Source organism: Rhinolophus hipposideros (assembly GCF_964194185.1).
Source record: "Rhinolophus hipposideros genome assembly, chromosome: 8".
NCBI lineage: Eukaryota > Metazoa > Chordata > Mammalia > Chiroptera > Rhinolophidae > Rhinolophus > Rhinolophus hipposideros.
The window spans coordinates 74,633,558-74,646,747 of record NC_138054.1 but is presented as its reverse complement, the minus strand read 5'-3'; the positions used below and the strand labels follow the sequence as shown (position 1 = coordinate 74,646,747).

The 13,190-nt window shown below is 54.4% G+C and overlaps 1 protein-coding gene across 1 annotated transcript in view; it reads right to left on the bottom strand.

Moving 5' to 3' along the window:
- Positions 1-1,601, bottom strand: part of SDC3 (syndecan 3) — a 38,278-nt gene extending 36,677 nt beyond the window's left edge. Inside the window, exon 1 of the mRNA XM_081054908.1 lies at positions 1,385-1,601. Within this exon, the coding sequence (XP_080911034.1) occupies positions 1,385-1,522 (138 nt within the window). The 5' untranslated portion in view covers positions 1,523-1,601. The remainder of the gene's footprint in view (positions 1-1,384) is intronic.
- Positions 1,602-13,190: the final 11,589 nt, after the last annotated feature.

Sequence of the window (13,190 nt, the reverse complement as noted above, 5' to 3'; positions counted from 1 at the left end):
CTCTTCTCACTCCATGTAGGGGGGAACTGGGGTGAGGCATCTGGCCACCAGGCAGGTACCCAGCCTGGCATTCAACACTCCCTTACCCCCAGCTCACAGCTCCCCGATGGAGAAGGCTGGCGAGCGGCCCATCTGTCTGAGAAGTAACCTCTGAGCCCCTGCCTGTCCTCCTCCTCCTTTACAGACTGGTCAACTGAGACCCAAGGAGATTTGCAGGCGTAGGGTGGGCACTCAGGGCTTGCCCAGGAAGCCTGGGTCCATTTCAGCTTGGGGAATAGAGGACAGGCATAGCTCCTGGAAAGAACCAAGGTGACTGGGCCTAGAAACCCCCAGCTCACCCACAGTCGGGGTTCTGGACATGTGCCCATGGGGGATCTCACTTGAGACTTGAATTCCTCAAGCCGGGGAGATGGCCCTTCCTCCTTATACCCTCCTCCTCCAGCTCCCCTGATGGAGCTGGGACAGAGCTCAACCCCCCAGCTGCTTGGTCACTCAAAGGGACACTCAGGAGTGACCTCATGCATACACACACCCCTCTACCTGCTCACACTTGGCCCCGAGGGGTACATGCCCCATGCACAGGGTCACCCATGCACCTGCACACCCATGCACGCATACACACGTTCCCCTGTGTCCAGGCACACGCCCCTCCCACACACTCTCCCCTGCAGGCACACACACAGCCATGGGCAACCATCACCCAGCCCTGTCACTGGTACACACCATGTACAATGGGTCACCCTCACACGACCACACACACACAGGCAGGACCTGGTGGCACCCACCCATCCCTTTCACCCATACACACCCACAGGTCCCAACACCCTTCAATGAAGTGGGGGGACACACACACACACACACACACACACACACAGAGTCACCCTCACTCACCCCCTCAGGTCACCTTCAGACAAGTCACCCTCCACCCCTCCCCCTCTCTGGGCCACCAGTGCCCTCATCAAATCGACCCTCGGAGGCACCAAATGCGCACCCTCCCCCAGTAGGGAGAACAGACTCGATGCCCTAAAAGTGGCCGCGGTCTGGGCACACCCACGAGCAAAAGCCACGTTCAATCCAGACCCAAGACACACCCCGCCCTGGCCCCGCGCCCGGCGCCCCCAGCCCGCGGCCAGGCCCTCCCCGCGCCCCTCAGCGGCGGGGAGGCGGGTTCCCGGACCCCCGAAGAGGGGGAGCGGAGCCGCTTCTCGCCGGGCCTCCCTCCGGGGAGGGGGTCCCAGAAGGAGGCGGGACCAGCTCCTCGAAGGCGCCGGGCGGCGGGGGGGCCTTCCCCCCCCGCTGCCCTGGGGGGGCGCCCGCGGGGCGGGGCACGCGGTGGGGGAGGGGAGGCGGGTGGCGCGGGGTCCCGAGCCGGCGCGTCACTCACCCCCGCGGCGCGCCCGGCCAGCAGCAGCAGCAGCAGCGGCGGCAGCAGCAGCCCGCGGGCCCCGGACCCGGCCGCGGCCCCGGCCGCAGCGCCTCCCCCGTGGGCGGCCCCGGCGCGGTGCGGTGGCCCCGGCTTCATGGCGGCGGCGGCGGCGGGCGCCTTTGTTCCCGAGGCGCGGGCGCGGGGCGGCTGCTCAGCGGCGGCGCGGCCCGGCGGCTGGACCGACGCGCGGCTCGCTCGGGGCTCCCGGCTCGGCCGCCCGGCTCCGCCTCGCGGCTCCGCGCCCACAGCCGCGGCGCCCGCAGGAAGCGTGCGCTGCCGCCGCCGGGCCGCCCCCAGCGCGGGCGGGGCGGGGCGGGGGGCGGGGCGGGGCGGGGCGGGGGGCGGGGCGGGGCGGGGGGCGGGGCGGGGCGGGGCGGGGGGCGGGGCGGAGCGCGCCCCCCGCCGGCGGGCCCCGCCTTCGCGCCCGCCGCCTTCTCCGTGCCCCCGCCTGTCGCCCCGCCCCGTCCCCCGCGTCCCCGCTCCTCGCCGGGAGCCCGCGCGCGGTGGGCCCCTGCGTGCCCCGCGCCCTTGCGCAGCCCGTCCCCGCCGCAGTGGGCGCAGCGGGGCTCAGTCGGGCGCTGTGCCACCTGGGGCGAGGACCCTGCCACGCTGAGCCTCGGACTGGAGAGTGGGGATCCCACAGAACGCGCCTCCTCGGGCTGTCCTGAGGGAAGGGAGGGATCCCGCGTGAAAATGGGGGGTGGGGGTCGGTCCTGGCTCCTTTGAGGGTCTCAGGAAATGGGTCGCGTTTGTGTGACCATAGTAGCCTTCCCTTAGGGGCTTGGTTCACATGGCTCTCCCAGAGCCCATCACCCACTCCCAAAACCTGGTCATCCAAGACCACTGACGTCTCCAGGACACCGACAGGCTGGGTGACCTCAGACCAGGAGGCCCTCTCTGGGTCTCAGCCTCCCCTCTGCATCTGCTGGGGGTTGACTTCTGGGCCCTGTCACTGGATCTGCAGAGGACAATCTGCTTCCCCACCCGGCTCGCCGCCCCACCTCTCTGAGACTCAGATTCCTCAGGTAGAATGGAGATGCCACCCTCCCCAGTGCAGGTGGTGTAAGAAGTATGTCCCTGAATGGCTGTTTTTTTCTTTGCCCTGCTGGGTCATTATGCATTTGTCTCTATGGCCTTACTCCCATCTGATGTACTTATCCCCATGCACTTTACTTATTCATCTGAGTCTCCACCTGGAGCACAGGAGCTCCAGGAGAGCAGGGTTGGGGTCGTCTTGTTCACTTCCGTGTCCTCAATACTGCTAGCACAGAGACTGGCACACAGTGGGGGCTCAACATCAATTTGTTGAATCAATGAATGTGTTTCCTATTCATCTGAGCTCACCCCACCCAGGTGTTTTGGGTGGAAACGGGGTGAATATTTATTAAGCCCTGACCACATGCCAGGCGTGGCTCCAAGTGCTTTACGTAGGTTATCTCATTTCATTCTCTCCACAGCTCCACGAAATAGCTACTGTCATCATCTCTACTGCCTCGAGGGGAAACTGAGTCCCTGAGAGGGGAGGTTATTTGCTAACGATGGCAGGCTGGAAATCTCTGCTCTCTGCTGGTGTCCCGACACCCAGTGCAGAGCCTGCCATCAGGAAATAGGGACTGAATTGAACTGAATCTGGAACAATTCCCCAGAGAAAAAGGGAACTGAAACCAGGACAGCTGGAACTGAGAGGGGAGAGAGCCAGGGGTCTGCTCCCAGAGGAGCAGACTCTGAGGCACCAGCCATGATTTTGGGGGATCAGGGGACCCAGGACTGTCCTTCAGGGCCCTTGGGAGGAGGTCCAGAAGACAAACATCAGCTCCACATAAGGTGGAGCTGAATTAGGAGGTGTTCCTTGAGTGGGAGCAAGAGCCACATCCCTAAAGGGTACGTAAGGCCAGGCCAATTACCCTTGGCAGAGATCCTGGAGAGGAAGGGAGGGAAACTTTCCAACTCTGAGATTCAAAATTCCCTAGGAATTCTGAGGTCCCAGCCTCTGGAAATCTCATTCCCAAATTCCTTTCGGAATTTTAACCCATGGGCACATTGGGGAAATGGGTTAGAGAGGGGCTGACAGGGCCCAATATGTAAGGAGCTGGTTCTAGTCAGGACAGCACAACTTGGAGCTGAAGACCTCTGACTCGGGGTTGGGCAAATACCTGGGTTCAAACCCCTGTTCTGCCAGTTATGAGCAGTACAACAGTGAATGAGTAACTTTACCTCTCTGAGCCTCAGTTTCCCAACTGTAATATGGAAATAAGGCTCACACGGGATTCATTCCTTCGTTCTCCAAATATCAACTGAGTGCCTTGTGGACCAGGCCCAGTGCCAGGTGCCAGGTTGTGAAGAGCAAATGAGCTCTTCCCTGCCATTGTCCTAGGGCTTCAGTAAAGGTGGCTGGGATGATGCTTCTAAAGTAAGGAGCTGGATGTAGAGACAGTTACCTCCCAGAGGGGGGGGTGACACAGGCTCAGGGAACAGACTGGTTCTGAGGACCTCCCAAAGGGTAGAGTTAAGGCCAGATGTCAGCTCGGTGTCAGGAAGGACTTTAGAACAGTTGGAGCTGGCCACACAGATGGCAGTGGCTACTCTGAAAAGTACTGAGCACTTTGTCTTAGGAGGTATGCAAGGCTCAGAAAACTAGCTATCAGGGAGAACATCAGGACAGTTTCCATGTACAAGGTGGGCAGTGAGCACAGCCCATCTTCAGGCGTTCCTGACAATTCCGAGGCTTCTGGGAGCAGCAGCCCGTCTTCCCTGACATCCTGAGGAGGAAGGGTGGGGGGGGGGAGGGCCGTAGAATCTTGGGGCTGGGCAGGCCAGGAGCGCCACCTGCTGCTCCTCAAAGGTACTGGTCACAGCCAGAACTGAGCCTGGTCTGGGCCCCTGAGGGGTATCATCCTGCCCCTCAGCCCCCTGCCCCGGCTCTCCTGGGGTTCACAGATGTACACATCCACCTGCGCTCCAGCACACTGCAGCCATACAATCACTCTCCCGCATGGCTGTCTGTGCGACCGAGTCACATGCCAGCATCTCAGGGTCTCCCTTTACCTGCCATCACCACCTGTGCAGGCATCTCCTGCCGCCCCCCTCTCAGCACAACTCCCACAGCCCACTTGGCCCCTCGGGGAAGCCATCCTGACTCCCTCAGGCACAGCTTGTCCCACTATTGCCCAGCACCCTGGACATGCCCCATCCTGGCACCGTTCAATGTCTACCGTCTGTCTCCCCAGAAGTGGGGCACCTCCGTGTCCACAGTGGACAAGAGTCGCAGGGCTCAGCAGAGCTGGCTCTAGGGCAGGCACTGCCTTATGCAACGTACACTGACATGATTCCCAGTTTACAAGCGACAAACCAAGGCACCGGGATGTTAGGAGACGTGCTCAAGGTCACACAGCTGGTGAGTGAGAGCTGCAATCCTGGCCCAGGCTCTTACCAGTTACACTCCAATGCCAGGGCCAGAGGTGTGTCAGGAAGTGTTTGATGAATGACTTGGAGTCCGTGAGGGGTTCACACTGTCACATGGACACAGCCAACGCACAGACATACTCAGATGAGCCTGGAACCCAGATAACCCTCGACAGGCATGCCTGGCAGCCATGTCTCACCACCATCACCACCACCCTGTCCCCCCATACACCCCATCAGACCTTTCTCTGCGCTTGGCTGGGCCTCCTGGCTTTAACCAGGCGCAAAGGGGAGGGGAAGACCTCAGCCAGCATCTCTGAGCTTCATACCTGAGCCCCTTCGTCATAGTTACATCTCCTGGCCTGGCACATAGTAGGTTTTCAGTAATTATTGCCTGACTCTGCCTGTCCCCAGAGGTTTAGCTAAACAGACTGGCTCTTTGGAACTCAGTATTGCCATGCAATGAGACCCAGGGTCTACTGAGGTTTTCCTCTCCACCAGGGACGGTTCCGAGCACTTGCCAGAAATGCTCTCATTCCCTCCTCACCACAGTCCTGTGATTTGGGACCAACAAGCATACTTGCCTCCAAGGGTTGTTGCCATGAGAACCAAATGAGTTAACACTTGGGCACCTTTCAAGTGGAGCCTGGCCCACAGTGAATACAATGTGTGCATTCACCCTTTACTTCATCCCATTTTGCAGTTGGGTAAACTGAGGCTCTGAGAAGCTGAGTGACTTACCCCAGGTTACATAGCCAGGGGCATGCTGACAGAGCGCAGTGCTATGACACCCCTTGTGGGCACAGGGAGGCTTTATGATCTGTCTCAAGGCTATCACAGGCCTTGGAAAACAAGTCCCTGTCACCCCTGAGCTGCCCACACCCTCACCTCACCCTGCTCCCTTCCATCCACCTTCTCCATCACAGCTTCCAATTTTACCCAAGATTCAGGATGACAGTCAAGGCCAGATGTGCTTGTGAGAAAGTCTAAGTGATGGCCGTCCTGATGTCAGTGACCCCAAAACTCAGGAACCGAACAGGATTCTGGTAAGAGGACTCTTGATCTAGAATTTACAGAGAGAACTTGGGGATACTCAGGGGTGAGCTGATGGGCTGCTCTGAGCATCGCCGGGCCTGTGGGCGACCAGAGCAAGCAGTAGGAGGGCTTGGCTTCCATCCATGGGGGCGTCCCTCTGTGGGGAACCCCCTGTCCATCCAAGGGACCTGACTGTGTGAGGGTCTCACAGGGTCATACTTCAAGCTTGTCTTGAGGCCGTGTGTGTCAGGCAAGTCCTTTCAAAGTGAGGGGTGGGTGACACCAACCCCTACCTCCCTGCACACAGCTGCCAAGCATGGGGTAAGGATTTGAACCCAGGCCTGTCCTAGGTCTGTGCCCAGGTGTGTGCAAACTGTGTGCAAAGTGTTCCCTGGAAGCCCCTCAGGGCAGGTATAGGTTAGAGAGAGGAGAGGGGAGAAAGTAAGTCAGATTTTGAGTTAAGTGACCTGTGGGCACAGCATGGCTGGGCTGGCCTTGAAATAGGGAGAGTAGAGTTCACAGAGACCCAAGCAGGATGCAGAAACTTTTGTCTAGTCAGGTCGGCCCAAGTGCCAGGCAGGCCAGGTGTTGGGGGGTGGGGTCAGGGAGGAAGAGAGAGGAGGGCTGTGGCACCTCAAGCTGGGTATGGATGAAATTAGGAGGGGTTCCAATTCTGTGGGGTCTGAAGTTACCCAATTTGAGAGGATCATGAATACGAAAAGAGGGATAAGGTCTCGGGACAGGGGCTGTGCAGGTGACGGGCCATCAAGCTGACGTTTTATGAATTTTACACTAAATTTGCCTCTGAATGGAGGCCCACAGCCCAGCTGTAGTACTATTCCAAATACCATTGACTGAGACGAGCAAAGTGGGAGGTGGGGAGTAGAAGGGAGGGGGTGAGGGTACGAACTGGGCAGGGAGGGGTTAACACTACTCTGAAGGTTTGGGTGTCCTGGAGCAAATCTAGAAAGGCTTAGGGTGGTGGTGACATCTCCACTGAGCAATGGCAGGCCAGCCTTGCAGCATTGGTGCTCTGAAGGGATCACACTGAGGCTGAGTCCCATCTGGAAGGCGGGGCTCTGAGGTCCTGAGCTCCAGCTCGAGGATCCCCATGTCAGATATTTGGATGAGGGGCTAGTTCATCATAACCCAGAATGGACAGAGCATGCGAGGCCGTGTGTTGTTGTCCACACTCCACCCCACTACATCGGCCCATTTCACATGTGAGAAAACTGAAGCCGCAAAAGGGGAAGAGACTGGCCCAAGGTCACATCTGTGGCAGAGCCACAGGCTGCTTCACTCCCACCCACTTCTCTATTGTTTGCAAAAAGTCAGGGTAGGACTGACCTCGCCACCAAGACCTTCATTCAAGCCTTTCCTTGGATTGGCCAGCTGCAGCCAGTTCAAGATCACAGGACTAGGATTTGGCTGTGGGGGTGGGGAGCCCAGGCCTAGGAGGGGTGTTCATACCTGCCTTCTTCCCAGTGAGAGAGGGAGGGGAGGAAGACAGAAGAAGGGGCAGCGGGAGGTGGAGGAACAGGAGCGGACTGGAGAGGAGGATGGTGAGAGAAAGGAGGGCTGGAGGGCACTGCCGTTCCAGAAGCCATTCCACTAACACACCCTCGTTTCTGGGAATAAATTACACATTTGGAATCATGTGTCTGGAAGAAAAAAATGCCTCTCTAAAAATATTTTTTCTTTCTCACCTCATTCTGGGGCTAGAGCAGCCCAGCTGGTGAAAACCAAAGAAGAGAGTACAAGAAAATGAACTGCAGCCTGGCAGGGGGTACAGGGGAGGACTGCGGGGGCGGGAGACCCCCTTGCCCAGAAGCCATGGAATCTGAGGAGACACAACTGTCATTGAGATATTTCATGTGTCTTGTGCGTTTTTTTTTATTTTGAGATTTGTAGAAACTAGCATGCAGGCCTCCCCCTTTAGTTACCGAGCCTCTGGGGTGGGCCAGGCACATGGAGATCTGGGATCCAGAGAGCTGGCATCCCAGGGCAGGAGATGAGCTGTATTCACATGGGATTGGTCTCTGCTCTGTCCCTCACCAGCGGGGTGGTCCTGAGCAGGTCACTTCCCTGGCCCTGGGCCTCAGTCTCCTCATCTGTAAGTGGATCAGATCTGGGAGACCACACGTAATTCCCAGCACCCTGCAGGTGGCCCTGGGACAGGGCCTGGCAGAGGGCAACAGCAGCAAGGGACTCTGCTGGCCTGGGTCTGGGGAGAGGCCTCGGGGACTCTGGGGTCAAATCCTGAGCCTGTCACTTTCTGTTCAGTGACCTGGGGCTACTTTTCTCTCATGGAAGTTACAGCAAGTGAGAGAAAGGGAGGAATAACAGAGCAAATGACTTGCAAACCTCCCAGGGTTTGAGGGAGGTGAACAAGGTAACACAGAATAGCGACAGAACCCAGCTCAGGGCAAGACCCACAGTCACACTCCAATCGGCCATCATTTGACATGCTATCCCGCTATCCCTGCTTGGTACAGTCCAGGCCTGAGGTGGGTAGGCCAGGGCACCCTCCACTGGGGCCTCCGGGGAGCCCCTGGTCCAGCCCCACCCAAAGACCCGCCACCACCCAAACACAACAGCTTAAAACAACAACAAACATGGAGTATCTCACTCAGCTTCTGTGGGTCAGGAGATGGTGGGTGAGCAGCTGAGCTGGGTGGTTCTGGTTGGGGTGGGATGGGGGTTGTCTCTCCGAGGCCGTAGTCAGGATGTTAGCCAGGCTAGTGGTCATTGAAGGCTTGGGAGGAGGGGAGGGGGGGGTCGCTGCTTCCAAGATGGCAAGTCTGACTAACAAATTCATACTGGCTAACAGCAGGAGGCCTCATTTCCTCCCCATGTGAACCTCAGCACCGAGTCCTAGAAAGCCATCAAGTGATCCTAGAGAGTGAGCTGGAGCTAGTGTCGTGTGTGGCCTCCTCTTGGAAGCCACACTCCACCCTTTTCACAATATCCTATTGTTTCCAGGCAGCCCAGTTCCACATGCACAAGGGCGAAAACACCCGGAGGTGGGGCCGTGCAGGGCGGATACCACATGTGGTAATAATTCAGTGCATCTGCTTTCGGGATGAAAAGTATCCCAGTTTGCAGGATAAATTAAATAGTCACCCTAGTGAAAATCTAAGGGCCCCAACATAGTAGGGAAAAATGGGAGGTAGTAATAATAATAGTAACTATTTTTGGCTTACTATGTGCCTAGCCTTGTGCCAAGTGCTTCCAATGTACCCTGTAAAGTAGGACTATTATTATCCCCATTTTCCAGATGAAGAAAGAGAGGAATTCTAAGAGGGCAAATGACTCACAAAGGTCAGCAGGGCTCAGGGAGCTGGGAGTTGAAGCTAGGCAACTATCAGTCATAAAAAGACTGGGTGGTTTTAGTTGTTTGAAATTTTGGGTGTGGCTCCAGAAAAGGGGCACCAGGGCCTCAGGTCACAGTAACAGAGGCACAGGGCTGCCCTCCTCAGCCCCAAATCTGACCTTACACCGGCGTTGTGGGGATGGCAGGGCTAGGCTGCCACTCTGGGTGAGTTGGGGAAACTGAGGCCCAGAGAAGTTAGTGATTTGCCAGAAATAACACAGTTGAGTCACAGGCAAAGCTAGAGCCTGTTAGCCAGATCTGTGACCATACATTGCCATCCTAAGCCAGAGAAAGGGAATAGCCCTATACCCAGGAGAAGCTGGGAAGGGAGGAAAAAGCAGGTAAGCTTGGTCTTTGGGCAGATGCCAGACCTCTGGTCTCTGGGTGGGACTGGTAACTCCACTGCCGAGGCCCTCAAGCCAGGGGAAAGCCATCCCAGCCCTAACCTTGGCGCCTCGAGTCCTGAGGCCTCTACTATAATGCTTTCTTTGGGTAGCAGCACCCCCGTGTGGCTACTGCTGGTAACAACATGAAGTCACAGGTTTCCTTCCCCACATGCCTCTTTCTCCAGTGCCTCACACAGCTCTTGAAACCCAACTTCAAAAGAGAGGACGGTTATTCCTGGGGCTGATGGAAGGTGGCAAGAGTAAGATGGCATGGATAGAGCACTGCACTCGGGGTCAGAAACTTCAGATAAAATCCTTCCTTGGTTAGTGTGGCTTGAGTTTCAAACTCATCATCTTTATCACGGCCTGATAAACCTCTACCCTACCTACTCCCTAAGGCTTTCGTGAGGATCAAATTGTAAAGAGCTGTGATCAGGTAAAGGGTTGGTATAGAAACGGTGTGAGGAATCTATCTTGGAGGGAGTCTGCAGGAGAGACCAAGACTGCAGGTATCTAGCTGGTGGCAGCCCAGGACATCATCACATCTCTGGGCAGACTTGGTAACTGGGTAATGGCGGCCAGTAAACGAGGAAGGAGACGCTGAGCCGACTTCAGCCCGCTCCATGAAACTCAATCCTGCAGAGGAGGGGGTCTACGCCAAGGGGAAAGGCCTCCGGCCCAGGGTTGGTCTGATCCAGACTGGCATCTGAACCCAAAACCTGTTCCCTTATCTATGAGATGGGGATAACCCCATTCCTCCTAGGACTGCTGTGAAGAATGAAAGCGCGTATTAGGTTGGTGCAAAAGCACTTGCGGTTTTTGCAATTATTTTTAACCTTTCAAACCGCAATTACTTTTGCACCAACCTAATAGCAACCATCTCCTTAGATGCCTGGTAGTCGGTTCTTAATAAATGACTTTCTGTAAACTTCTTGACATAACGGACAAGGATTGTTTTATTCACCAAAACCTGTGCACAGTCATTGGACGAGGAATGCGAAAGTTAAAAGATGATAAATACCATTCATTTATTATACGAAGGTGCGGGGTACTGTGCTAAGCTCCATCGCTTCCTTTCATCCTCACAACCAACCTCTGACGTAAGTACTATTATGTCCCTCATTTCAGAGAAGGAAACTTGGCCTCAGAGACACGACCCAGGTAATGAAAGGCAGTGGAAATTAAACCCTGTACTTGTCCGACTGAACAGCCACCCTAGGCCTCAAAGACACAGGCTTGAGATAAGAGGGGGGGAGAGGTAATCACATTTCTAAGCTAGTATCCTGCTTTGTTGCCATTGAAAAAACACCAGAAACATTTCATTAAATGTTACAAGTATTAGGAGAGAAAAAACCCCCCGAGTTTAAGTAAAACCATTCCAGGTAAAAAAGAAAACCAACATGTGCCTACTACGTGCCAGGCACTTGACGTTTATTAACCATTTTCTCCTACCCCAGCTCTAATCTTACAGAAAAGGCAACAGGCTCAAGCAGGCTCACCTCTCCCAAGGTCACAAAGACAGCAGGCCAATGGGGAAGAAATTCAAGCCAACTTCTCTGCACTGCCTCTACAAGGGTCTAGTAAAGCCGTGATTATTTAGCAGCCGTAACTTTCCATGCATGACATGATGTGAGAACCAATCCACATATACGTATTATCACTTTCAATCCATTTCCAGTAAGGAATTTGGTTCAAGATGAGACAAAGTAACACCCAAGCACATACAGAGTGGTGGGACTGGAATTTGAACCCAGGCCAATTCCAGAGCCGGTCTGCAGTGCCCCCAGCATGTTCTCTGGTGGACCCACAATGGCCACTGCAGCAGGCTGGGGAAGGACCTGTCCAGTCACTGAAGCAAAACCAGGTTATGGACTTGAAACCCGCTTATCTCAGCTTCCTTCCTGTCCCTTTTTTCCCCGGGACTGCAGGGCCTGCCTGCTAGTGACCATCTCTTAGCCTTCGGAGAGGACCATTCCCTTCCCGCCACCCCGAGGCTCCATTTTCAGACATGAGATAGTGTGGTTCCCACCTGGCCTCTCAAGCTGAGCCCATCCTGAAATTGCCAACACAGACCAACATTTCAGTGGCAGTTTTTGCCAAAGCACCTTCTGGAGCAAAGGCAGTGAAGGGAAGGTGGGCACCCTCAGGCACAGGTGACAGGGATCTAGTCGGCCAGAGCCTCTTGTACTAAAAGCTGGAAGGTCCCCAGCTGGAGGATGAGTAAGCTAGGACACTGGGACAGCCTGGGCACGGTGGGCAGGGTGAGGGGGGAACAGCCCAGAGGAGAGGAAAAGGGAGAGGGGGGGCCTGGACGGACTGGGCAGTCTTCCAGATGCCATACCTACAGCCTCGCCTTGGAAAATTAGGTGCCCCAACACTTAACTCAGCTGGGAGACCTTTGTAATTGATCAAATTCTAATCTAGACCCCAGGCTCACAAAGGCTTTCTGACCATGCTCTCCAAGATGGGTGTGCAGACTCCAGGCCCAAGGAGGCGATACTCTGATTTTTCAAAAGCTAGAAATCTGGATTAATGTGTATCCTGATTTTGAAAGCACTGGACAGGCTAAACCCAACATCTTTGGGTCAAACCGGGTTCAAGAACCATCAGTCTAACACCACGGCCCTACACAATTCTCTCCCCCTCACAAAACAAAAATAAAAAAGCGGAAAGAAAGGGGTACCAGTAAGGAAAGGGCTGTCCTGGGACACTATATTGGGGGAAAAAGTTAAAGCGCAAAGTCAGATTCCAAAGTTCTGTATTTTTCAAAATAAAGATCACACATTGTTTAGAGACAATCTACACAAGAGTTACAAAAAATAGTTGCCCAAGCATAAGCATACACAGGTTTGTTAATTATACACATATGGTTACAAGTGTGCTTGCAAAAAAGTTCATTGGAAATATACACAAGGCTCTGGAAATGTACACCATGTAGTGTTACAATTCTATATTCAAACAAGGAAATTTGACAGTATGTTACATTCACTTACAAGTAGACAAAATGCAAAATACAGTTCATCTTCTGTACAAAAAGGAAGGGCGATTCACACTTTACAAGGTGAGGGGCTCTGATTGTAAGGAAAGCAGGGGCAGGGCTGAACTTTGCACGTCCTTTTGACTGTCACAAAATAACCAAAACGTTACTTCTTTAGGATTAAAAAAAACACTACTGTGAACTGAATCATCTTGAATAACATTTAGAAAGAATCTTGCTACTGTCTGACTAGGTGACAAATAAAACCAAGCTAATTTTTTTTCTTTTTAAACATATAACTAGGCTGTATAAAGAACATTTATTCCTTCAAAAGAAAAAAAAATTTACTTCTGGTTGAAATTACAATTTACAATATACAACACTATAGCTACGACCGTAAAAGATGTGAATATACACTGAACGCACAGGGCTGGCTAATTCTCTTTTCTTACCAAAAACGAGTTCATGTTGATTCAAACCTCCACATTTACATTACAGGTATACAAATGTACAATTGTACAATCAAAAGTATGTTCGACTACTAGGGTACATTATAGATACAGATTAGACATCAAAACAAGAAAATACTAC